The 26,758-nt window shown below is 38.3% G+C and overlaps 1 protein-coding gene across 1 annotated transcript in view; it reads left to right on the forward strand.

Annotated features, from left to right (window-relative positions):
• The first annotated feature begins 2,566 nt into the window (after window positions 1-2,566).
• OLFM3 (olfactomedin 3) overlaps window positions 2,567-26,758 on the forward strand; it is a 72,883-nt gene continuing 48,691 nt past the window's right edge. Inside the window, exon 1 of the mRNA XM_068952242.1 lies at window positions 2,567-2,927. Coding sequence (XP_068808343.1) covers window positions 2,817-2,927 — 111 coding nt within the window. The 5' untranslated portion in view covers window positions 2,567-2,816. The remainder of the gene's footprint in view (window positions 2,928-26,758) is intronic.

The raw sequence follows: 26,758 nt of genomic DNA on the forward strand, positions 1-26,758 counted from the left end.
CTTCCTTTTCAGTAAGGAAATGAGGTTTAGCTTCAGGTCCAGTCCATGAGGATCTCACTCATACTCTGACTGGCATATGTAACCTGGGACTATACTCAGGAGGACTATGAGCAGTGAGAAAGGTCTTTACTTCCATGCACTAAAAACTATCCCCACAGTTTCCAGGGATATGGCCACAATATCTTATTCTCCTCCTTTCCAGTCTGTAAATGGCAAGGATTAGATGGCCAGCATGTTTGCTTCTTAATTCAGGATGGTATGAAGTAGCTTGCAGGGGAAAACTACTAGAAAGGATTATTAAGAAATTCAAGAAGGGAATAAAGTGTGGAACAGGATAAATATTTGGAGTTATTTACTTGCCTTTTAAAAAATTATCATAAAACTAAAACGCTGCGCTCAGTCAAAACACCCAGCTTTCATAACCTGTGGCTTCAGCGCCAATCATTGTTAAAGTAGGCTGCCATTTTCCCTACAGTCTATACATGAAACTGAGGCAACCTGTCATAAAAGGAGGCACCAACTTCCATGTTCTCAACTAGAACTTAAGCACAACCACTAAGACTGAAGCAAAACTGAACCACAACCTCTTCACTCTAATTGTCTGAAACTAGGCAAATGAGAGTTAGGACAAAAGGGAATGCTGGAGAGCAAAAAAAGCTGGCTTGTAGTTTCAGCCCAGAAAAGATATTAAAGTGCAAACTGCATTGTCAGGTGCTGAAAACAGAGTAAACAGGATGCAAGAACAGAATAATTTAAGCTATATCATAGTGTAATAGGAAAATATGAGAACATGTACAAATAAGAAACTCTACTGCTCTTTATTCCTGATCAGCCCCACTGTCAGCCCCAAGCAAAAATATGCCAGTCCCCTAAAAATAACATCTTAAAGTTCTAAGTTTTCTTCCAGTTTGCGAGTATTTACACTACACTCAGGTTAGTTCTAAGGAGGGGGATGGGGGGACTTGCTACCACTGTATACTAGTAATTGTACATATGTTTTAATAAAAGCTAGTAGTAATTCTTATACAGCCTACAGGGGTACTGGGGCTTTTTAAAACATAACAGCAAATGTTGCTAGGCTCAAGATAGTATCTCTAAAACTGCAACTACGGGAAAGAGCTGTGAGGACGGAATGAAGAAACGTTCCTTGCTCCTCAACTATTTAGGACAAAGTAGGCAGGGGGATTCACCTTTTCTGGTATCAGCTGGGCTCTAATTCTCTAGCCAAACTATAGATTAGATTTTCAAAAATTTAATAACCTCACTGAACAAGTATTTAAAATTAATCAACACCAGCAATAGTTGCAGAAGAGAAGCCCTTAAGAAAACAAAGAACTGGAAAGTACTAAGACCATGGGCACGGGATTTTGCTGTAATAATTTCCACAGATGTGAACTACTACAATGAGCACTGTATCTCCATTCACCCCTTTGGAAAGCACTATAGGGGTAGCCTATGTATAGGTGAAACTGAGCTAAAGGTCAGTTACTTTCCAACTCCAGCACAGGTAGGTCCCAACCTACTTGAAAACTAATAAAACATTAAACCTAAGATTAACCTGACCATAGTTTGGGTCATGCAAGGGAAAATAACTAACATTCAAATGTACTTTCCCAGGGCTAACAGGATAGTGCTGTGGTGAGTGGGATTTACATTTGGGCCATGCTCAGCTGTGGGCTGAGGGTACAGCCCTGAAGAATTTTCCTCGCTGTAGCCCTTAAAGGGTGACCGTGAGCTGCCATTTATGCAGACAGGCGCATGCCCAGAGCCTTGACTGGCAAAACAGTACTGGCCTACTACAATTACAGTGGTTGAAGAAGAGAAAAGGAATTCTTACACTGCACATGCATGCAGCGTACCATCCCTCGGAAGGCTACCGAGGGACTCCTCAACCCACGAGCTCCACAGACCCTCACCTATGCAGGCCTTGCCTCCATAGCTTTCCGGTCAAAGGAAGGAGACACGACTGTCCCCTGCTGGTGCACAGAGTGGTGGTTTCTGCCAACCCGCTCCTCCCATCAGCGCTCAGGTCTGATTGACCTTCGGGGGAGGAGGACGGGGGGGGACAGACAGGCCGCGCTTGGAAAGGGCAGGAGCCCCAAACAAAACCCCTCTCCTCTGCGGCGCCCCTCAGCTCCCCCAGAAGGGCCTCCCTTGCACCTCCGCACTACCTAGCCCGGGTCTCCCAGGGAGAGATGTTCAGGGAGGCTCGCACCTACCCGCCTGTGAACAACGGGAGAGCCGCGCCTGTCTGCGCAGTGCTCTCCACAAAGTAAAGTGCCCCTGCCAGCCACGGCCGGGGTGGGGGATAACGCGAAGTTTGTGTGAAGGGGTGCAGACAGTCGCCCTGCGGCACAGGACCCCGTGCGCTGTGGCAGCCCGTGCCGTGCCTCTCCTCCGCCTGCGGCTCCCGGAGCCCCCCCAGCAGCTACCCCGGCCGCCAGCGCCGGCAACGCCGCGCTCCGCTAACGGTCGCCGCTAACGGTCCGCGGCTCCTCGCGGCAGCAGTGATGTCACATCCGCCACCCGCACGCGACCCGCCGCCGCCTCGCGTGCCCAAACTTTTGCCGTGGGGTGGGCTGGCGTGGGGTGGGCTGGCCGGGGGCGGGGTGCGGCGGGGCAGCGCGGCGGAGCCGCTCCGGCAGCACGGGCAGCGCCGTCCTCGCCCGCCCTCCCCGCGCTGAGGCCGCCTGCGGAATGAGCGTCCCCCGGGCGGCGGCTGCTGCTGCTGCCGCCGCCGCCGCCTCCACTCGTGCTCCGGCGGGCGGGCAGAAAGCGCAGCTGCCGGAGCGGTCTCTGCAGGGGCAGCGGAGTGAATGACCGAGAGGAGCTGCGCGCCGAGGCCGCCCGGGATCACCATGCAGGCGCCCGCCAACGTCCTTAGCCTCCTGCTGCTGTCCTTGCTGGCCGGGCTCGAGCCTTCCAAGGTAGGAGACGGCCGGGCGCGCTGTGCGCGGCAGCCGCCGCCGCCGCGCTTCCCCCCGCGCAGCCCCGCAGAGGGCGAGTTCACCGGGCCTCGCAACGGCCGAGCAGGGCGGACTGGCGGCGGCGCGGCGCGGGCGCTGCGGCTCTCGCCGGCGGCTGCGCGTCCTTTTGCCGCCCGACCGCCTAGGCTGGGAGTTTGTAACGGAAAGGGCGCGCAGCCGGCCGCGCTCCCTGCCGTAGCGGTCCCCGTCCTTTCCGCCGGGGAGGCGGGCGCGTGTGCGAGCGGCCAGCGAGGCCGGCAGCGGCGGCCCCCGAGGCGGCCCGCAGAGCCGCGGCCACGCGCGGCCCCCGCACCGCCGCACACACGGTTTCCCCGTCAGTTGCCTATGGAAGGATGCGGACAACGAGACCGCTGGGCCCATTGGTGGTAAATCACTACGGGGATAATTAGCACCGATAGCTGTCCAGCTCTGACTGAAATGAACAGAGGTTTATCCAAACTCGAGGCAAAGAGGTATTTATAGCGCTCAGTGGCTGCCCCAGTTCAGCGAAGCAGCTAGCGCTGGCAGCAGGGACCAGCAGCCCCCGAGTCAAAACCCGCTCGTTTAGAGCAGAACCGGAGGTGTCATGGGAAGGCACTGATTTTAGTGCAATAGCCATGCTCCAGGCGACGGCAGTTTCATTATTTTTCAAATGCATTCAGATTGCCAAGAGATCAAATCTAATTTTGAAAAAATGGCAACATAAAAGCAAACAGTATTTCCTCAGTCATGCAACTGACTTGTGAGAGTGATTTGGGATTAAATCATTGAAAATCAGGCATGCTCTATACCAGTTAATAGCAATGATAACGAAAAACCACTAGGCCTGCAGATGTGTCTATTGTGCAGCATCAACTTAGAACTTGTCTCATTCATCTTTTTATGTCACGCAATCTTGTGACTGTCAGCATTATAAAAAGTTAATGAGAGAGAAAATATTTGTATAATATATCAGTTCATTACCACCAGTAGTCCACAGCATGTGGCCACAATTTATATTGTGTGTCGGTGAATGTCATTTTAATGATTTAAGTATCAGATCACCATACAAAGCAATGTTCAGCTCTCCTGACGGTCTTTTTCTTTTTAAATAGAGGAATTAATCACATAAATCATATATTTAAAAAAAAAACTACTGCATTTCCAACAATATGGAAAGGATGTTCCTCTTCAAAAATATTGAGATAGAACTTAAAAAGCAATTCAGTGAATATCTGATTTACAGCTGCAGTAGTTGACTGCTCTTTAATCTGTAAGATACAATGACAACTTAAAAAAGCAGGAGGTGATATAGGATTAATAACATTAATTGAATGATAAATCATATCACTGTGTTATTATATAGGAGCTATTTAAAAGTATCACCTATGGCTATGTTCGGTAAAGAGATTCATGAGGCAATGCACAGGAGTTGTACATCTATGTGTATTAGCAGCACATGGTCTCATTATAATTATGAGTTTCTACACACTCATTTTTCTTGATTTGTTTTTTTTTATCTTCAGTTACCTTAATCAGGTCTGTTAAAGTCAAAGAGACTGCCTGAAAGCGGGAAGAGCAAAATTTCTATCCCTTTGCCTATTTACTGAAGAGTAAAACCACTAATGAAACAAATGAGCTTCAGCTGGCAGCAATTTCTTTTTAGTTCAGGTGTCAGAGGTATGCCCCAAAACAACAGTGGGAAGATACTCTCCATTTTGTGTCTCTCACTATACAGCACTGAAAAGCAGGAATGAAATGGCATAAATTAACTTTTCAAACTTTGCTTCTAGGCTTTTTTTGCTATGGCATACTGTTCTGAGGGCATAAAAACAGGCTTTTATTCATCACTGTATGTGAAATTTTAGGGGATATTAAAATGTTCGTTGCAGGCTATTTTAACTTTGTGAAGGGATCTTAGGCTAGAAAGCTCAAAAGGTTATGTAAAAGTAAGAGCTCTTAATCAAAGTCTGCTATTTAACGGAGCTAAGTTGGATTTTCAGAAATAAAAACACAAGATCAAATGGTTACTCAGATCCTTGGTTAAGATACTACACCAGATCAAGCATATAAAAAGATGCCATATGGCAGATAATCATTTAGTTTTGTAGGGTATGAAAAACAGATTTCATATTTCTGTACAAAATGATATATGGAAAATGTATATGGTTGTTTTTAGCAAATAACTACAAGCTGTGACTGGAAGTAGTGCTCAGTTATTTATCTTACTTCATGCTAAATGGAAACGTAATAATAATTTCCTGCCTTACAGGTTGGGAAGCATATGTTTCATGTGAAATTAGTTGTAGGAAACAAGGGGATGTTAATTTTTTTTTCTTTTCCAGAAAGAATTGTGCAATATGCTCATTACTAGACCCACAACTTTTTACCTCTCCTTGACACTGACAAATTACTCATCAGAATAAATCACACTAGACATTTCAGAGTATAGGCATCCTATTCATGTCCTAGATGATTAATATCTGAATAATAATTAATTTTACTGATCAATTACTTTAAAACAATGCCTACAAATAAAAATGTTTGATTTAGTATCAGGCAATTACTGACTCTAAAACAACTGTGCACAGGCACTCTTACTATGACAGGGCTTCTATGTTAAACTTCCTAGGTTATCTACTGATGGTAAAGTGTTTAAGTATCGCCATCTTATGGTAAGATATATAACCAAAATATGTATAGTTTTTTCTTAAATTTCTGACACATGAAGATTTTATTTCTACTATGGTAATTTATTGCCTATGCTGTTGTATTTCAGTTTTTTCTGCTAAACATGATGTAGAATCTTGATTACCTCTGGAAAATCTTCTTTATCAAATGAAGCCAGCTCACTACTGAGTGATTTTTTAAATACTCCTAATACTAATTGCAGAATATCAGTTTTAAAAAAACTTATTAAAAAGTCATATCTGTTAATTAGATTCTAATTTTGCTCTGTATTTATATAGAAAAAATACAAGAAAATATAATTTTTCATGATAACGTAAAGTTTTCTTTCCATCAGAGTGATTAGCTATTCACCAGGAAACCAAGTACAGGGAAAGAACTTGAAATATAAAGTTTTTCCTTTCTCCTACACTCAAATGTACCTTGAAAGAAGAAACTATTAAGCATTAGGATATTCATAAGAGTTACTGCTAGATGGCATCTCTGTGTTGCTTTTCTACAAGCCATGAGTTTTCTGTAGTGGCCTTCACAGTATGTAAAGTGGACTTTTTTTTACAAGGATCACTTCCACAAGCCATCATCTGATTACTGTAACCAAATAATCCCTGTAGTATTACCAAGTAAGCATTTTAGGGTGATGTAGTGCTGATCCACATAGAAAACAACAACAGCAGGTTCCAAAGACTGCCTTCTTTTTACATGGTGCTTTTTAAGGTTAATTTTGAAAATGTAGATAGATCTGAAAAATATGTATGATTTTTCAATGCAGTTACGTGAACTGTATGCCTTTAACAGTCATAATGGCTCTATGTCCTGTATGTGACGGGTTTTTATTCTTCGAAATTTTATAAAAACTGTTTCAGAAGAAAACTGACAAGTATAGTCCCAAGCAGGAGATATGTTTGTACCATTAAGGACAGTTATAGAAAACAACTGTTATTATTTCAAGCAGTGAATATACATAGGATGTTTGGGAATATTAACATTAAAAAAGGAAAGCAAATTGGTAACCATTTAGCTAATGCTAAGGGTTGCTATAGCTAATGCAATGGTTTTTGAATGCATACTTAATCTTTCCATTTTGACCTTATAAATGACTGTGTTCCTACATTTTGGAAATCTACAAAGTTATCTTCACACGTAATCAGGCTACGCAACTAGCCACTAAAAACTCATTCTTTTCCTCAGAGACTTCCCAAACTTGTTGGTAAGAAAAGACTGTATTCATGCTACTTTGCAGTACAAGTTGATTCATCCCTACTATGAGATTTTATAACAAGAATATAATGCACAAACAAGGGTTTATTTAGCCTGCAGCATTTAAGAATGCTCTAAATCATTAATTGCTGAATGCGGTCTGCTCCTGCCTGGTGTCTGGTCTCCCATTTCTGAGCAAGTGATTCAAAAGCCAGTGAAGAACAGCCAAGTTCTGTCTATATCCTGGGCCCTCTCCCAACTGGAATTCCAATTGCATTGCTGTTACCCATTGATTGAAGTTACTAGAGTAAGGTCCAAAGACTGTTATTAACACTACCATATCTCTCTGCAATGGTTAATACAATGACTTCTTGTCTTTGAGTGACTGAAAAAACAAAGATGCTTCATGTATGTCCTTTTCATCCACATTCAATAACGCACCTCCACCATGTTATGCAAAATCACAGGAAGACATTCTCTGTTTCATTTTAAGTTACATATATGAAGCTATTAGAAAAGACTATGAGACAACATGCATGTGAATGATACCTGTGTGACTGCCAACTCTTGTGGTGCTATTAGACATCACATAGTTCTTCAGATTATTTTTAACTTGATGCTGTATGAAGAAAACTTTTTTCTCCAGCTAAAAATGTTTTCCTCTGTTGTTCACTACCGATATAGCCATCACTTCTTTGAATGTATTCATATATTGATTATATGCAGTGTGTGTATATATATATATATACACACACACACTGATCTTAAAAGTTTATATATGCATATGTATACACAGGCATGAATATGCATATAGTAAGTACTTATTTTCCCATAGGAAGTAATTATTTTCCCCTTAGATGCAACTTTCCTTCAGGTAATCAGGCTACCACCTTCCTTGTGTATTATTTGATCAGGTCATAAACCAATAAAGGAGAAACAACTCACAAAATAAGTGAAGAAGAAAGAGCTGAAGAAGAGATGATGACTGTCAGGAATAGGAAATGCAGTATAACAGCTATTAAAACAACATCCAGCTATAGCTCTAAAGGTGGTGTTATTATATGGCTGCACACTTAGTACAGTTATAAATTATGTAAAGGTATTCTCTTTCCTTGAAACTCATAGGGACCTACTAAGAAATGAACTGGGAATCCTTAGAGAGGCTCCAGCTTATTTTAGGCACTGAAATTCACTTTTTCAGTAGCACAGTATAACATGAATGCTTCAGGGCATTATTTAGGCTTCTTGCTGGACCCTCAGTAAAAATCAGATAAAATTTAAAATCTTTGCTTAAATCTTTGCAGCAGTAGTCTGGAATGAGCCCTCTCGAAGACCATCTTTCACAAGAACAACAATCTAGCCTATTGCTTCTCTCCCCAAAGCACGATGAAGCTGAGAAGTGAGGACTTTGAGTGGCAGGTTTGAATACGGAGCCGTTTTCACAAGGGAGAATGCCAGCATTCCAGAGCAAGTGGAAAACATTTCTTTTCTATAGAATTGAACTGAAAATTTCACAATTTCTTGCCTTTAAGTCTATATGGCATAAACACATAAAGAACGAAATATCTGGGAGTTCCAGATTACATCTATTTTTCAAATGTTCTTATACAAAGATGTATGACACAAGCCCATGCTTCTATGCACATTAAAACATTCCACCTCACAATCTAGCCAGCCAAATTCTTAGTCCTCCAAGCCAGTAAAAAGCAGAAATACAGCAGCAGTGCATATTACCCTTAAAATGATATTTTGAATGCTCTACAGTTAGAAAAACCTTCAGGAGTTAAACACTTCTATGTATTTCAAGAATTCTGAAAAAAGACTGAAGAGTTCAAATTGTATTTGTTTAATGTAAGGATATAGTGGGGACTACATCACACATGATCAGCTAATAAATGTGCAACTTGGTGCACTTGCAGAAGAGAATAATTTACTGTTCACCTCATCTGACCTCATTTTTAAAAAGAAGGTCTTTCACAAAAAACAACAGCTCCACATCTGTCCCCCTTCAACTTCTTTACTGACTTGTGTTTTTTTCTAAAATAAAATGATCTTTGTGCCTTTACAAGGAGATCTCTTAAGAACTCTCAGAGTACGCAGCATCAATCTCCATGTACTTAGCCTTGGCATTAATCATGGTTTTGATGAGTTTGGGGTTTTTTTTTTTGTTTTAAGATAGAAAACTATCTTAGCCATTCCTTGATTCAGTCAGCTGGGTAACTTTCCTAACACAAGAGAGAAATGTATTTTATAGAGGACACAACTCCTCTTACTTAAATACAAAATTATCTTAACCACAGAAAGTTGATTCTTCTGTTATTATACTTGCACTGCAACACGTTGAATATTAACTACAAAAGATAGCGTATGTTATTCAAGAGATAAGAATATAAGTGAAATACAAATGCAGCATGGCTGTATTGTAATGACAGCTGAACAGAACTCTAATTCAGAAATGGACAAAAAGTTGCATGTTTTACAGTTCTGGCTATGGCACAGTATAATCTATTTATTTGAAGGACTCCCATCCATCATTGGTGGCCACCCGATAACTTTCCCTGTCTGAGATAAAGTCATTTCAAGATGAAGGAAAACAGTATGACTAGTACACTTAAGAAAGCATTTGTCTCTGTTCATGAATGTAAGGTTCATATTATAACGTTTGTGTGACAGTGAGGCCCAAACAAAGACAATTCTGAGATTATTTTTTAATATTGTGCATAACATTATTACCAAGAATCAGTGATACTTTGTTCCAAGCAGCATCACGTTTTTCCATACTAGTGGCTCAATCTTTTCTTAAAGGCAACTGTACTTCATTCATTGGCATAATTAGCAGAACACTTGATACTTTTTTCAAAAATATTACTATTTTTATTGTCACTGTTTTGTTCACATCATTAAAGGTGTTTAAAGTTTAGATTTGGTTGGCATTGGAGAATGCATGTTTTGCGAGAGACAACAGAATGCTAAAAAACAAGGCCCTTTCTGGATATGTTCTGCTTTTATTATACAGTTCTGCTAAGTATTTTAGGCTCGTTTTGTGGTAGACTAGGCTATTGTCCTAACACAAGGAGTTTCCAAGCATTGAAGAGTGTGGATGACTTGTTTAATATGCCAATATATTAACAGGCATATAGCCTTATTGGTGGTTATATGGTTTATCTTATTCCTATTCAAAAGATTATTGCATTGGCCATAATACTAAAAGATTTTTCTTTTTTATAAATCACACCACTGATACGTATGTATCACTTTTTTAGTGCATCTTAGAAGATCAGATAAGGAAAGCCAATACCATTTGTCTAGCTAGCTCTTTGTTGACCAACACTAAATGATCTCTAGTTTTCATCTTTACTGGCCAACTTCTACAAATAGTTTCCTAATAAAATGCCTTTTCAGAAGATATGACTGATATATTAACAAGTCAAATAAATACACCATAAAATGTGCGTACTTAGGGAAAGAAACATAGAACACAAAATCCTGGTGATATAAGCAGCTAACAACATTACGAAGATAACTGTATTAATAAGGGATACAAGAGTATACATAGTAATTTGTTTACTTAAAATTTTGTTACAGTATCACACATAGTAAATAACTGTATTTTACAAGTCACTAAACAGTCATAAATTGGAACTTCAGTTATAGCCAAAAGTAGGTTGCATATGAAATACCAGTCCTCTGGATGTGGAATTTTATAAACTCTTACCTAGCTGCTTCTGTATTGTAGCTACATTTTTCACAAGAAACAAAAACACAATTACTGTGCAATTATTCACAAAATATGCACTATTATTTATTAAGTCTTTTTTTCCCTCAGGGGAAATTAAAGTAATTGTAATATTCCAACCCCTTCTGAGTCTTACTCAAAGAATATAATGAAATCACTTAAGTAGCCCAAGATAACACTAATGTAATTTTTTAATCCTTCATTCCCCTTAAGAACAAAGTCATCAGCCTGCTCCACTGGCATCTATCGAAACAAATCCTTGTAACTGTGAATGCAGATTTAATCTTCTTTTTGTTTTTTTAGCATTTCACTGAAAAGCATATGACAGCCAGCAGAACAATGGCTTAAGTAAACTCCAGAGTCAGGTAGCCCTCTTTATCCCTGTGATTTGGGGGGATACTATTTACATCCTCCTGAAGCTGTGAAGTAACCTATACTTCCCATTCTGGGCAGCCAGAAGAATGGGAAAAGACTTGATTGAAAGGAATGCAGCTCCCTGACCTCTCTGAAGTGCCAATCACAACACTGTAAATAAAGTTACCCTTACATTATTGGTGCATATTATTTAAAAATACATTTTTAATATGAATTTTCATGGACCTTCTTTTTTAATACTGCTTCTTTAGGAAAATTCTTTAAAATGTGTTTGAACATATCCCTTTCACTGTGATAAGTAAGCAGTTAACTAATTTCCCTATAAGATTATGGATAATATTTATTTGAGCTTGGACTTTAGTTTTAAATTTGGATTTATAGAAATATGAACTTCAATGTATTTAGAATATATTAATATATCAATATTTACTCATTATGTATTTAGTGAAACTGGTCTGGTCTGTCTCAGCTTCTTAGGGCAATTTTTTTCCTTTTTCATCTGTTATAATGTCTCACATTATTCTGGCGATCCTGCTCTCTTATAATAAGATTCTGTGTATTTTTAAAATATTGCATTGAGACTTCAAGAAAATACATAGAAAACAGTGTAATTCTGAGCTGTAACACTGAGCTGTTTTACTAAGTAAAAAGCAGTACATAGAATACAGAGACTGAAATTCCAAAGAACTTCATTAGCTTTCTTAGATTAGGTATTATTTCAAAGTGAAACTCATCTGTTTTTTAAGGTGTGAGGTATCAGTAATTTTCTTTTATTGTTGATTATTCTGGATCCAACTAAACCAGGCCTATTCCCACTGAACTGAATAGGCATTTCACAGTTTTCCTTTCGCAGGAGTAAAGAAAATGCATTAGTTGTAGCTTGTAACTCTTTGGCAGCCCATTACTTTAAAATTGTCCATTGCTAACTCAACACTGGGGTTTTTAACTGGGAATCACTGTCCAGCACACATTGTGAAAGAATTGTGCTGTCAAATCTTTTAAGACATATAAGTTTAAGAATTCCATTCTTGTACCAGTAAAACCTCCTGACTACTTTTCTTTTTCAGCAGTTGAAAACAAGCTTTGCTTTTTCATTTTTTTAACAGAGAGCCAGCTGGGCAGAGAATAACCTTAATGAACCCAAATTCTTAAAAAATAAAGTTCCCCAGCAGCCTCCCGCAAATTAACTGCTAGTTGCCCCAGGTCCAGCATCATCCCCTGTCCTTGGCTACATGTTCCAGCTCTCTCCTTTGTACGACTCACCCGACCTTTAACTGGCCCATTTTAATGCACTAAATAACAGAAAGCTACCCTGTTTATGTTGGCATGTGGTCTTCCATTTGACTGCTCTCGACTTCTTAAGTCATTCTGAAGTTATAGGGGAGGGAACTCATTGGTTAATACATGATACTCATTCTGTTTGCGTAGACAGACACAAATTTATAACATTCATATTGAGTTTGGCAGAGAAATTAAAAAAAAAATCTTACAAGCAAGACATCCCTTATTCACCATGCCTTACTTAGCCATTTAATGCTGTTTTATTTGCTTTAGCTCTCCTTTTTTTTTTCTGCTTCTCTTGTTTCTTGTCTATCAGCAAGATCTGTCCAATTCTTCAATTCTGTCATTGTAAGGTTGTGCATATAGTACTTGTACTGAACATGACCATAGACAGTGCTGCCCTCTAATTTTTATACTAAAGGTCCTTTCAGTTCTGTTCAACGCCTTGAAAACAAGAGTCTTAGCTCTGAGAGTGGTATGAATTACCATATGGATTATTGTATGAAAAATTCAGACACAGGTGTAGATATATGCACTCTCATTTCTCAGAACAAGTGTATGACAGGCTTAAGTTTATAATAAGATATTAGCTCAATCTTATCTGCTGTCATAACAGGTATTTCTGGGCACTTGCATGAAGTATATACAGAGATGCATGTCAGGTAGAGTAACAAATGAGAGCCTTCTCATAAAGCAGGGAACTTTTCATATTTCGTAAGTAGTTCATATTTGGAGAAATCAACTACATATTGAGTTTGATGCCTTATTACAAAGAAGTCAGATAAGCTCAGACATCATATCCCCCCCATCATATCCCAGGCTACAACTGTATTACATATGAAAACCCACAGATATTAGGTAATATACAAATTATTCTATCAATAATATTATTTTATAAATTATGAGAAATGAATGACAGAAAACTGGTTAACAAAATCAGAATTGCTAAGTTCTGAAATTGCACAAATTGTACTCAAACTGACAATGAAATGGGAAGCTTTTTTGGATATACATTATTCAGAGAAAAGATTTCTACAAAATAGATTTGAGTCTGAAATTTACTTTTGCCGCCTCAACTTTGCCAAGGAATTATTTTAAAATACAGGTTTCATTGCTCAAAGAATGTTCAAAATTGTGCTTGTTTGCTTGATGGTAAAATTACATTTTCTATGGGACCTGAATAATTCAATAGACTATTTTCTTTTGAATTACCTTTCCTAATATACTTGTTGATTTGCCTTTTAAATCAGTAGCTATTCTTCAGATTCACAAAAAGCCTTGTTCAAGATGTTGGTTACAACATTATACTCACTTTATTCAATCTGGACATCCTTTTTTTTCTGCTAACTGATTTAATATGGAACAGCATTCACTTAACATGTTTTCAGGAATGGATTTACCATGAAGGGGTAAGGGGCTGTACGGATCTCCTCCCACTATTAGTCGCAGTGCATTCCCAGATCCGTTCTGTGGCTCTGGCTCCCCAGTCTGATGCAGTGCTTCTTCATCAAGAATAGTGAAATCTGCCAAAATCAGAACCTTGAATAACTCCTGTAACCCTTTTGGAGTTTACTGGTAATTACTTCAAGAAACATGTATGTAGAAAATAAATGAAATAAAATGAGAAGTGCAACTCTCAAAAATTTCACAGTGAAATTTAAAGCTGGTGATGTAATAATACTTGTTTTCCTGACAGGAAGCACTGGATTTTTACTAAATTCTCTTTGCCTTAATTTTGTGTCAGCTTATTCAGAGAAATAAATGAAAGAAGAAAGAAGAGGACTGAAAGGTAGTTTTGGAGTTAAGATCCCAAGTGAACTAGGATAAACCTCTGACTTTTTCAAAGCTTCCTCTATGTTGTTATTCTCTATTTCCATAAATAAAATAGGCATAATTTTTGCTGGTTTTTGATTGTTTCCTTTTTCATAACATAAACTCCTTAGTTCTCACAATACTGACAGCACCTAATAGAAAAGGGACAGACCACAGCTTGTTCTCTGTTGTTCCTATTAATCACATCCTTTATTTATTCATAAGGTAAATAATAGGATCTTCTACTCTAAATACCTTTGTTTTAAATTAAAATACAATCTTTAACAAACAAAGTCAGTAAATATATCCATTAATAGCAGATCACTCCTACTGTTTCCTCCTTGACCCCCTCAACTTCCATTTCAACAACCACCATTGCTTCTAGCATCCCAAAGTTAATTCTTCATTGGGACTGCTAAGAGTCTAACTACTTGTGTGTTTTTAAACAACTTCAGTCACAGTGGGCTTACTAAAATGTCAATGCATCCTGACAGTAGTACAAAAAGACCAAAATAGGAACCTTGAATTTACATCTTTTTGTGTTTGAATTCTGGAGCCATGATGTGACCATTTGCTTCTAAGTGAGAATGAAAATGGGAAAATATTCATTGAAGCATTAAATATTTTTTTAAAGTGCTAATATTTTAGGAGTCCACACTCACTGACTATCATATTAGTGCGTATATCATCCAAAATATATAAAAAAGGGAATGATATTAACCTTTCAGTCATTCAGTACTGAATTAGAATAATACCTGATAGTTACTCATCATTAGAAAATTCATCCTTAAATAAATGACAAAAACCTGTTAATGAACTACCTGAATAGTCTGAAGATGTTTTATCCAAAATAATTCATGAAAATTTATCATTAGTACAGTCAGGGACCTTTGGAGGTCTTCTAGTTCAACTTTAAACTTAGATCATGTTGCTCAGAGCTATTTCTAGTCCAGTTCTGGGTATCTCCAAGGATGGAGATTCCACAGCCTCTCCCAAGAAAGAATCTGTTCCAGGGTTTTCATATTTTCTCATTGTGATTTTTTTCTTTGTATCTAGTCAAATTTCACTTGCAGCTTCTAGATGCTGCCTTTCCTTCTGTCACTGTGCACCTCTGAGGAAAGTCTGGCTTTTACATTATAAAAACCCACTAGATAGCTCTCCGCAGGAATCAGATCCCTCTTTACCCTCCCCTCTGCTCCAGACTGAACACACCCTTCTTTGTCAGCTTCTCCTTGTACATCATGGGCTTTAGCCCCCTAACTATCTTTGTGGCCCCCCACTAGAACGGCACCATTATGGCAATCCCTTTCTTGTATTTGGGGCCCCAAAATGGACACAGTATTCCAGATGCAGCCTCATAAGTCCCAAACAGAGGAGACTAATAACTTCCCTTCACCTGCTGGCTATATCCTTGCTAATGCAGTATGAAGTTAGCTTTCACACTACAGTGACACACTGCTGACTCAGGTGCAAATTGCTATCCACTAGGCACTGCGCGTCCTTTTCTACAAGTTGCATACTAGCCAGTCTGCTCCCAGCTGGTACTGTTGCATGGAGTTATTCCACCCCAGATACAGGACTTTGTATTTGCCTTCACTGCCCTTGCCAGCATCTCAGGGCCTGTCTGAACAGCAGCCTTCGCCTTCAGCCAATCAAGCACTACCCCCAATTTGGTGTCATTCTGCTCCACTGTCCAGGTGCAGAACTGTAATCCACTCATCCAGTTCATAGCTCCCCAGTTTGACTACAGCAAGGATGCTGTAGAAAATCATGTCAAAAGCCTTAGTAAATGACATCTTCTGCTCAGGGTTCAGGTTCTGAGAGACCCAGTGGTTTCTTTGTTTCTGTTACTATTTTTCATTCAGGCTCTGCTGAGTATGGCTGAAGTCCATTCCTAGGATAAAAACAGATACATGTATATGCAAAGAGTAATTGTGAGCTCATAAAATTTTGCTTGGAAGTTTGTTTTCATTAGTTCCTAAAACATTTTTCAATAAACACTAAAGTTTAGAAAACACTATGTCAAAAATACTGGAATGGTTACACTGTGATGATTTGAGTCTAATTCATTTTCTACTTAAATTCTCAGTGCAATGTTGTCATAAATAATAACAGTCAATTGAGACTGGGATGACATAGTCATATTATTTGTTTTGTTACCTTTTTTTCAAAGAACAGATACTGATTGTTCACATCACAGTTCTTATCCTAAAGCCATTGAAGACTGAATTTATATTTCTAAAAATTTTCATTGCCCAGCTAAGGGCTACAAGCAGAGACTCTAGTAACCGTGACTGGTCAGTTCAGAGTGATTGGAAATTTTAATTATTTTGTTAGTTAGATACTGAGGTAACTCCTAGCATCTCGTGGACATTTTTTAATTTTGCTTCTGTGAGTGCCACCAGGGACCAGACTAGGGAGTTCTGCAATTGATACAATCCCTCCTGTCAAAAAATATGTATTTGTACTGCAGTCTGCCCTAGCATTCCTCCCTTCCTCCTCCCACTCTGAGCTACGAGCTCCAGAGAGCAGCACATGAAGAAGGACACAAACACTACCCATCTGCTCTTCCAGCCCTTTCCACATAGTCTGTGTGCTGAGGGATGCACAGGCGGATCTGTTCCTCAACTTGTTGCTCTGAACAATGAAATTATCCCTGTTCTCTATGATCCACGAAGAGAGGGAATGTATGTGTTGGCTGAACTTGTGTTTCCTCTGGGTTGAATGAGAAGTGAAGAGACACTCTTTTTCCTGTGGAGATTTCAATGACTCTCTGAAGAGAGACTGACGTGGCTCCCCTGATGTCTCCAATATGGACACTGTACAAAAGGCCATCGGGCAATACTGAGCCTTGAATTTTGCATTTTGGGAGAAAATGAAAGAAAATGGATTTTAACACAATACTGGCAGTAGCTGTAGTATTCAGATTTGCCAGGTTTTAGATTTGACAAGTGAGAAAGCTACAGCAATGACTACAGTTCACAACTACTACTTATAAGAAAGAAAAATTTACCTAGATGCCACTGGTATTCCAATTAGGTTCACTGGTGTCTGTCAGGAGTAGAATAAATTGCTCTTGCTTATAGCTGTCTCTCATTTAGAAATGAGCTTTATTTCACAGTATGCAATTAAAACAACCTCTGAATGTTCATTTCTAAACATTCTCGAATGATTCATTCAACTGTGAAAACTTCCTTCCACTTTGGCTATCATTCTCATAGCATCTTGTTAAAAAAGAAAAGAACTCTTAAAGCTGAGAGCAACCAGATTCCCTTCCAGAACCTTCTGGCTCATTTAACAGAAGATAACTCTGATACATACCAGAAATGATGAATCAGCATTAGGGACACTAAGGGTCAGAGTTAATCTCTTGGCTATTTACCCTTTGGCCAGTGCCTCAAGTATAAACCTTATTCCTTTTAATGTCCACCGGTATGATATCTTAAATATCATTACAATTAAATATGGTTAAGACTGATTAGGTCACTGAGTAAGGGACAATGATAAGTTAATGTTTTCTCAAACGGTTCCACAAATCACTTTCTAAATGGTTGGTAGCAGTGCTGGTGGTTATTGAAAAAATTCCTCATGAAAACTGTCCAGTTCTTCTGTTAAACAGAAACAACCTTGTAATTTTTTTTCCTTAGGGATTTTTCTGAACCACATACATGTAGACTTTGTCTAACACTTATTTTCCCCTTCTCATTAGTATTAGTATCTCATTAGTGTTCTTTGACATATGATATGTGTGCCTTCTGATTTGTATGTTTTAACAGCCTCTAACACTTAAGAACCAACTGTGTTATCCTGTCACTTTCTAATTAATTTCTCTCTCTGGACCTCTTCCACTTAAGCAAAATTTTTGTTCTTAAAACATCACTGTTTTCATATCCATTATCATTTCAAAGTACAGTTCTGAAGACTTGCTGTGTTGTGCCATCATTAGTTTCCCAAATACCTGCAGATTTTAAGAAAGTAAATTAGTGCATGCAGTATCTTTCTTTTCTAATATTTTTGCTTCCTCTGAACAAAACATGCTATTATTGGTTAATTTTATGCCAAAGCCCTTAAGCTTCTCCATTTTTTCCGCCTCTGAAATGCTGCTATTCTGTATCAGCGTACTCATGGTTTGCAATCTTGGAATGCTTTCTGACTAGCCATGTTCCTTAAAGAACCCATTAACCGCTAGGCATCTGCTTTTCCCATGTTCACTTGCCTTTGGAGGATGGCTTCTTTTTTCAAGGGATGTTTTCAATATTTTTCACTTTTGAGAAACTAAGTTTGGACAAATTCCTTCAGTCCCCTCCATATCACTTCACAGGCTGAATTTTTTTATTACTATTATTATTTTTAATAATAACTAAAACCAAATCCTGTGAGCTACAAGTAACTGCATATCAGGCCAAATTCACTGTTAAGCTAGAAAAAAAAAAAAGCATTTCCACTGACAATAGTGATAATTATTGGAGTGTATTGGAATGAAAATACACTTTTCTATTTGGTAGCCTAAAGGTACCTGTTTCTTTATATATCGGTTGCTTTAGGGAGGCTGTCTTTTAATGCAAGTGTGCTCTTGCAAAGCATTGACTGGCAGAAGGAACTGATTATTAGCATACCTACCACCATCAACATATACATGAACTTAAGAAATATCTTAAATAATCTACTTTATTATTTTCATTAACAAAAAAAAATTATCCAGTCACACACATCACGTTTGGAGATCAGGTACATTACTTCAGAATCCGAGTATTTTCTGCCCACCTCACCTTTGAGCATCATGCCATTTTAAAATCAGCAACATCCTGTTAGAGATATTTTTACACTGAACAGATCATAACCTTCCAATTTCCAGGCCAAAAGGCTTTGTACTTCTGCTTTCATTAGGACCAGTGGGCACAGAACCACAGTCCTTCATGCTGGGGGAATTCTTGCCCAACAAAATGAGAAGGCTGATTCCACGATGCGAGTGTGTGCCATGGTGTCTATTGACCATAAGACTCTGCTTGAAGATTAACTTGCTTAGAAAGTAACTGGCTGAAAGACCAAAGGTAACAGTAGAAATAATGAGAACTTCAGAATGAATGCCTTAAATGCCTAACTAGGGATACAGGCTTTGTCACTACTGACTTTTAAATGCAACCTCTAATCCAGTGCAAAGGTATATTCTACACCACCCACACTGTTTACCTCGAGGCATGCCAGAGGAAAAACCTTCCAGTAAACCATGTAGTTAATGTACCTAGTTGCACATTCCCCAAACCAATCAAAACAAATACATACGTACCTTAAAATATATATTAAAAAGCTTTGAAGAATGTGATGACTGAAAAATAATGGCGGTTGAAAGAATACAGTTTCTATTGGATAGCTGGCTTGTACTCTTTTTGTTGAGAGGCAAGCACATTATCACTTTTGCTGCAATTTTCTTCTTAATTTATTGGGTTGTTACTAAGTTAATAATTTGTTACACAATGGGAATACAATAGTCAGTAGGCCAAGGCCCATCAAAAATTCTCTCTTACAGGACAAGCACATCAGTGCAAGATGCCTGAAAAAAAAGACGATGAAAAAGATGAAGTTATTCAATGTGTTTGCCTCCTAATGCATCGTCCTAGATAGATAAGAACAAAAACAACAAAAAAAAAGTCCACAAATACCCATTCCAACTTTTAAACAAACGTAGCTTAAAAATGCTTGCATCCCTTTTCTAAGAAGCAAAAATTGATGGCAGAAGTGAATGTTAGGTGCATATTGTAAAACATTTTTGAAAACGAGTTTATAATTTGTACTTGCATTTGTAGAGGATAAAAAGTTTTGCCTATTCATTTAAGAAGTATCAATATATTATATGACTTATCAGTCCAATCAAAGTTATTCAAATTTTAGCATTCAGATGTGTGAATTATTCATAAGATAGGTACAGACCAGGAACCGTTTATAGAAATGTTTCTGAAAATAGTACTCTATCTGTAGACTGATTCTAGTAAAAGAAGAAGCTAATTTTATTAAATTGTTTAGATCAAATTATCTGCTTAACCCTACTACTGCCCTTACTACTAGGGCAACCTATTTAACTATGCTAGCAATGCGGCTCTCAATACTTCTCAGAAGAATATGAGTAACCCACCACATTATACTACTGCACTTTTTTTCTTTACAGTTCTTCATACTCAGATTCAGTCCCTAGTATAGCTTATAACAAAAACACCCACACGCTACCTCAAATTGATGTGGAAACAAATACGCCTCTTCCTGCTCCATTAACAGGGTCAAAATCAAAAATCATAAGTATTGGTTAAGCAACACTTACAAAGCAACGTCTGATTTACTGATTACTGGGGAGGGGAAATCTATGATCTTGTTGGTCTTACTAAAAAGTCATTCCATACAATTTTGACAAACAGTAGAGAAAATAGACAAGGGATCTCTGACTCCTTGAACAGGTTCAAACAGAGAAAGAAAGGGATCAGTCACAGGAGCCTTGCAGAAAAATAGCAAGTAGCATTCAATGGCAGGAGAGAGTAAAAGACTAAGAGAAGATTAATTTTCCTTCAAAATATGTGTGAGAAGTGTGTAAGAAAGCAAACAAAACAAGGAATAGGCTACTGTGTATTTGAAACAAAATCCTACCAAATGTGAATTACAGCTGTTCCCAAGTTCTGTCATTCTCCTTAAGCAGTCATCAGTCTCAAGCAGTTTGCAACAAAGAAAAAAGCTCTTTCCTAGTAGCTTTATATTGTAACATGCACAATCATTTACTAGATTTTAATTATCTATTCATATCTTTAAATAAGGTGCACAATTACAAAAATGCATTTTCAAGGACAAGTGGGTAAAATAGCTGCATGGATTTTAAAACAATTTCTCAGTTTTATTTTTGTTTTTTTTTCCTACTGTAAACGTATAAATCTTTGAAAGATGGGTAGATGTCTATAAACATAGATAGACAGATGGATGGATGCACGTGAATAGAAAAAACAAAGTCTTGTTAGTTGTCATTATAAATGAGAATACCAATAATATTTTAAGGTGAGATGGTATTTTCTATGCTGCTACAAAGATAGGAAATAGCATTTCCAACTCCTAGTATTCTCTCACATTCTAGTCACGTTGTACGAAGAGTTAAGCAAATATTATGGGGATATTCCATGAATATTTAAAAAAAACTAACATAATCCATACTTACACTTTCATTTTGTTCATTATTCAAGACCATCTTTGCTATTAGATTTTCAATAGCATCGATATACATATAACTTCAAAGTTGCAACCTTGAATATTTGCAGAAACACATTTCTTAAATACAGACAGGTATTTACACTAGAGATACTTGTCCAGTCAGGATACAGAAATAAGCACATACGACTAACCTGACCAGTCAGAATTAACCATATAAACTGGAATACTAGATGCTTTCAGGGATGGATTTGTAATAAAGTTTTAATACAAGCTTTCAGCTGGGCTGACACCACAGCTTTTGCCAGACAAAGACACTTGAGAACATCAGTTTGATGGCAGTTACTTTGTGGTTAGACAACGAAACCACATCAGATGTTATTTTTTGCAAACAATCCAGCCAGCTCCAAGAGGCAGTTTGCACAACTTCATGAGACCTAACAGCATTTTAGTAACATAAAAATGTTGCTAAAGCTTCTCAAGGCAATGTCCATGTCTTCTTGTTTATCTAGGAAAAAAACATTATGCTGTAGGCCTACTATGAATAAATAATTATGAATGGATAGAGCATATGGCTTTGCTTTGAACTCTGCTATTCAGTAAACCTTTCATCATGTTCCTGGGAGATGCTATGCCATCCTCTTCTCTTTCTGTGCAGTCATTTTTTCTCTAGAGGAACTCATACAGTAGGCAGAAGAAACAACAAATAACTTCAGTATGGGAGAGAGTAAACAGAGTAAACAACATGACTCTTATTTTGGGGTACATGGAGGATTTGTAAACACAGTTTCGATGCCATACATTTGCTTATTCTATGTCTAAAATAGGGATGTTGGGAGTTAAATTAGTTTGAGGTACAATTAAAAAGCGTTAGCTCACCTAGGCCGACATTTCTGCTGAAGGATCAATATGAATGCAAATGATACCTGCACTGCAGTAGTTAAATAAAGAGCAAAGGCTTAGAATTGACTTATGACCAAAGACCATCAAAGAAGCATCTGATCCTAAAAGTCACATCTACCCAGGGGAGGCAAGGGCCTGAGCTATTTTACAGTTTTTATTTATTCATGCTACAAAGTTATAAAGACATTGTAGCAGAAAAATAGAAACCTACTGCACTCCAAAGAATGTCCTTGGGGAAAAGAATGGTCTTATTTTCCTATTTCAGAACACTCTGTCTTTTACTGCTTCGGGGGGAAAAAAAAAAACTTTTGAAAGTTTGTCATACTTTGGGTTTCTTAAATTTTTCTGTTCTGCCATTTCCAAAGACTCAAGAAAGGAAAAAAAAATCTGATGCTGAGAACTGTAAAATCAATATATGAGCCACAAGAAGGAGAAAATGGCAGTAAAAGTTAATCTCTTCACCATACAAAATGATTGTACCTTAAGTGAGGAACCAGCCAGCACAGATTGGTGCAGACAGCATAGTGCTGGGGTGATTCTGTGGCTCAGATATTTCCACAGAGCAGAACAGAATTGCATCAAGGATGCCAGAACCTGTCACCCTTCTGATCAGCCATTTCGCTTTGGCCATTCAGGTTGTATAGCATGCACAAGAATAACACAAAAATCACCTCGTCTCTTGTCTCTACTTTTAGCTGGGAGATGCTCCAGCCCCTGGGCACTGCGCATCCAAGGGCCAGAGTTATATGCGTTGAGGCCCTAACTAAACTCTTTGCCATAATTTTGTGATGTTGCTTAGTCCTGGAGAGATCCTGCCATCCCCCAGGCAGCGATCACTGGCCATGCCTGGGACTGCCACCCACACAGCACTACAGAGCTGTGGGATTGATACAGAATCTGGCCACCATTATTTAGCCTCGTTGCCCCCACTTCTCTCCTTCCCTTGTCCTAACTAAAGGAATGCCAACCTGAAATAACCAGACGTTTTTTGGAGTCATCTCTGATACCAGAGCTTCTCAGAGGGGTCAGTCAGAGTTAGGAGCTGGTCCCATTCTCATGCTAAAGAGTGAAATTCTCAGTTGCCATTTCTCTTCTGCTTAAAAAGGTTTTTAACAAAGGAAGTCATGCTGTTATCTACTCCCTGTGCATCATTAGCTAAATAAAACTGCCACATAAATATTTTATTGTGATAAGAGTTTGATATTGGAATAAATCGGCATACTCCAACAAACACTTGTCCATTATTACAGGTTGCTCTGAGTTGACCAAGTATGTACAAAAAAACTTTTCCCTCAGAGAATAAACAGAACTGTTATGCTTTGGCAAGGATAAATCACCCTGAGTCTTTTCAGTCTATGTATCTAGTGAACCACTGAGCAACAGCAATGTCCAGAAAACAAAATTCTAACATCCTTTAAACTGGTATAAACAAGGAACTATTCTGATGACACCTACTGAGTCACTTCAAGTTTGTTCATAAATATCTAAAGACACAACAGTGCTCTGTACTTTTAGAGAAGACACCTAAACTTGCATAATCCACTGCCACTTAATATTCAGTGACACCACTGATGATCACCCCAAGGCAATCGCAGAGTTGCATTTCATACACGGTAGGGGCTATGGAGCTAAGTTGATTTATACTGGCTGAGGATTTTCCCCATCATTTTTCTATTATTAGTTACATGCAGATGCTGTTTCATTATCCGCTAATATCAGGAGTGGGAATCTACAAAATACAAAGATGTTAGTTTAGAATCCTTTTTTTCCCTCTCAGCTCTATTGTTAAATCCTATTTTGAAAACAGTGTGTGAAGGGGTGTGAAAATAGAGCAGGGTGAAACAGCATGAAAATAGCACAATATTTTTTGTTTTCAAACCAAGTGAGAGACAACATCATTTCTCTTACCATGCATACTTGCAAGAAAATATGTTTAGTGAAAAGACAATATGGAGCAAAATCCTCAATCCTTAACCAGTCAAATGGAATAAAAGTTTAAGTATTTATCTCCAAATAAGTGTTTAATGTTATAAAATATGACTGCCTCTACCAGTTTTAATGATGAGATAATCTGTTGTCACCTAGTGTTTAGTATTTGTTGTATGTAATGTAGAAATAAAGTGCATTTAGGTGGCACATGGTATCACACATGCATATACATTCTCCATACATCTTGAAATAGCATATAGGCATTCTCCTGACAGTCATACAGGATATACAAGATAGCCTTTCTAATCCAAACCTACCGCTTAGTGGCTAGTTTTCACCACAGGCGCATTCAGGCACAATACGCAAACAATACTTCAAGTTCTGCCTCTATTGCAGTCACTCCAGTGTTTTAGAAATTTAAGTGTAGCTTCATATCCATCACAAGAATACACACTGTTCATTTTGTATCAGAAGTCACAGGCTTTTGGAACTCCTAATTTTTTGTTGGGCTATGAATTAACCCTGCTAAAATACTATGAGATCCTCAGATTAAAGTCTCTATCTAAATTAAAATCATTATTATTACCAAAGAGAAATAAAGGAGCAATTTGAAAGTGTATGAAAATGAAATGATAAGAGTTCAATCAGACTCATTATGGAATTAAATACTTAATGCCTTTCTGTGAATTAAAACCTGATTGAAGAAAGAAACTGAGATTAGATAACCTACAATTTACTCATGTGGAGTGGTTTGGCAGAGTCCAGAAAGTGATTCAGGTGCTCTGAGGAGCTCCGAGAGCAGCTTGGAGATGGCTGATCTACTGGGATGTTGGGACCATTTCCACCTCTGTAGATTTTCCACAGAGAGCCTTATCAGGAAACCCTTACTGTAAAAGTTGTTTACCCTTTACTGAAAAAGCAGAAAATGCAGTAATATTATTTGCCAAGTGACAGAAATTGGTCCCTTGTCCTTAATAAAAATGGTGTTCCAAACCCTTCAAGCTTTTCCAGTGTGTAGGGTTCAATTCATTTCCAGATCATGTAAGAGCACTCTTGCTCTGTTTGTAAGATTAAGCCTTTGAAAATCATGCAGGTCTTCCACACCTAAATTATGCCTTAAGGATACAATTCTTAATGAGCATTAGATTGTTTTGCTGTTACGTGAACAGCAAAGAAAAAATTGTTTCCCCCTTTCCTCACAGAGATATTAATTACTGTTATTAATATAGGCAAGAATTTACTCTTCTTGTCACACTGGCTCACTTGCCGTGGCAGGTATCTTGGGAGGAGAAGAGGCAAAGCTGTACACGTTTGTATTCCTCCTTGCCCTGAAATTCTACATAGCTCTCTGTGGGAAGAACGAAGAAGCAGGCCTCATTCTTCCTTATTCTCCTCGGCAGGCACAGAGTGGATTTCACAACATAACGTGGAGTTTGTAATATTTGCAATGTATACCAAAGTAAGGGAAAGTGTTTCACTTCAAATGAGGAGAGATTTCTGGAATGTATACTCCAGTATCAACTGGAGAACGAATGGAGTGGAGCAAAGCTCAGTTTGTTTTCTGCTGTTTTTTTCTCTTCTCCGTCTTCTTCCATCCCTGTTTTCTAGAGGAATAATGTAGAAAAAATACTTGTAAACCAATGCCTCCTACATTCACTCGTGACACTTCCTTGGCATTTATTTTACCTCCGTTTGGCAAAATTATGTTGCAGCTGTTTGGAACTGTTATGTAGTCTGTTATGAACTCTGCATCAAGTATTTTTAGATTTGATTGTGTTGAATCCCCTCTGTTTTAGTAAGTTATTTCCAATTCATATGAGTTACATGAATCTCAGAACTGCATTAACCTTCATTATGCAATCTCTGCATTTCAGCATGTAACCTCACATACAAAGACAAAAAAGAGATGCACTTGAACAAGAAAGTCTAAAAAATGGGAAAAACATATCAAAGGCACACACAGTTAAGGAGCAGCTAAGAGGCACAGCTAGCTTATATACTCAGATACAACAGTTCTTCTATTTGAATGTTTTAACTGGACCAGGCTAGTCTTTAGTTTCTGACTTCCATGTCTTGGTTTCTTGTCAGCTTTATCAGAAGAGCTCACTTTCTGTCACTCCTATAAATTCTGCTGCCCTCTAAGAACAAAGGTCATTAAAAGAAGCTTTGGGTTTTCCCTCCCTCCTTTTACCTCATGTGAAAAAAGGAAAAGTCTCTCAAGTATATAGGAGACTTTTCTTTTCCACTTCACTCCCGTCACCCAGAAACAAATCTTGCAATCCCTACCTTCATCAGAACTATCACAGAAGCATGGAAAATAAACCTAGAGTGCAGCTCAAAAGGACATTTAATCCATTCCTTCAAAACAGAATAATTTAACATACTTGCATCATTCCTATCAGCTGTTATTCTAACCAGCTCTTAACCACAACCATTGCTGAAGGCTACATAGTCCCTGTAAGCAGTTTATTCCAGTCCTTAGTATCTTTAGTTTTAATTTTTTCCTGTATGTGTAACATAATTTTTTTGCAATGCAAATTTAAATCAAAGTAGAATAATTTGTTCAGTCCGTCCTCTATACTAACTCAAAATTAACTATATCTGAACTATCAGGTAGGCAGAAATAGTTCAAAAATAAGTTTATTCTTCCACATGAATGTTGAAAATATTTTCAATATTTGGCCAAAAGGCTGTTTAAATAGCAGAGGCATGA

Source organism: Struthio camelus, chromosome 8, assembly GCF_040807025.1.
Source record: "Struthio camelus isolate bStrCam1 chromosome 8, bStrCam1.hap1, whole genome shotgun sequence".
NCBI lineage: Eukaryota > Metazoa > Chordata > Aves > Struthioniformes > Struthionidae > Struthio > Struthio camelus.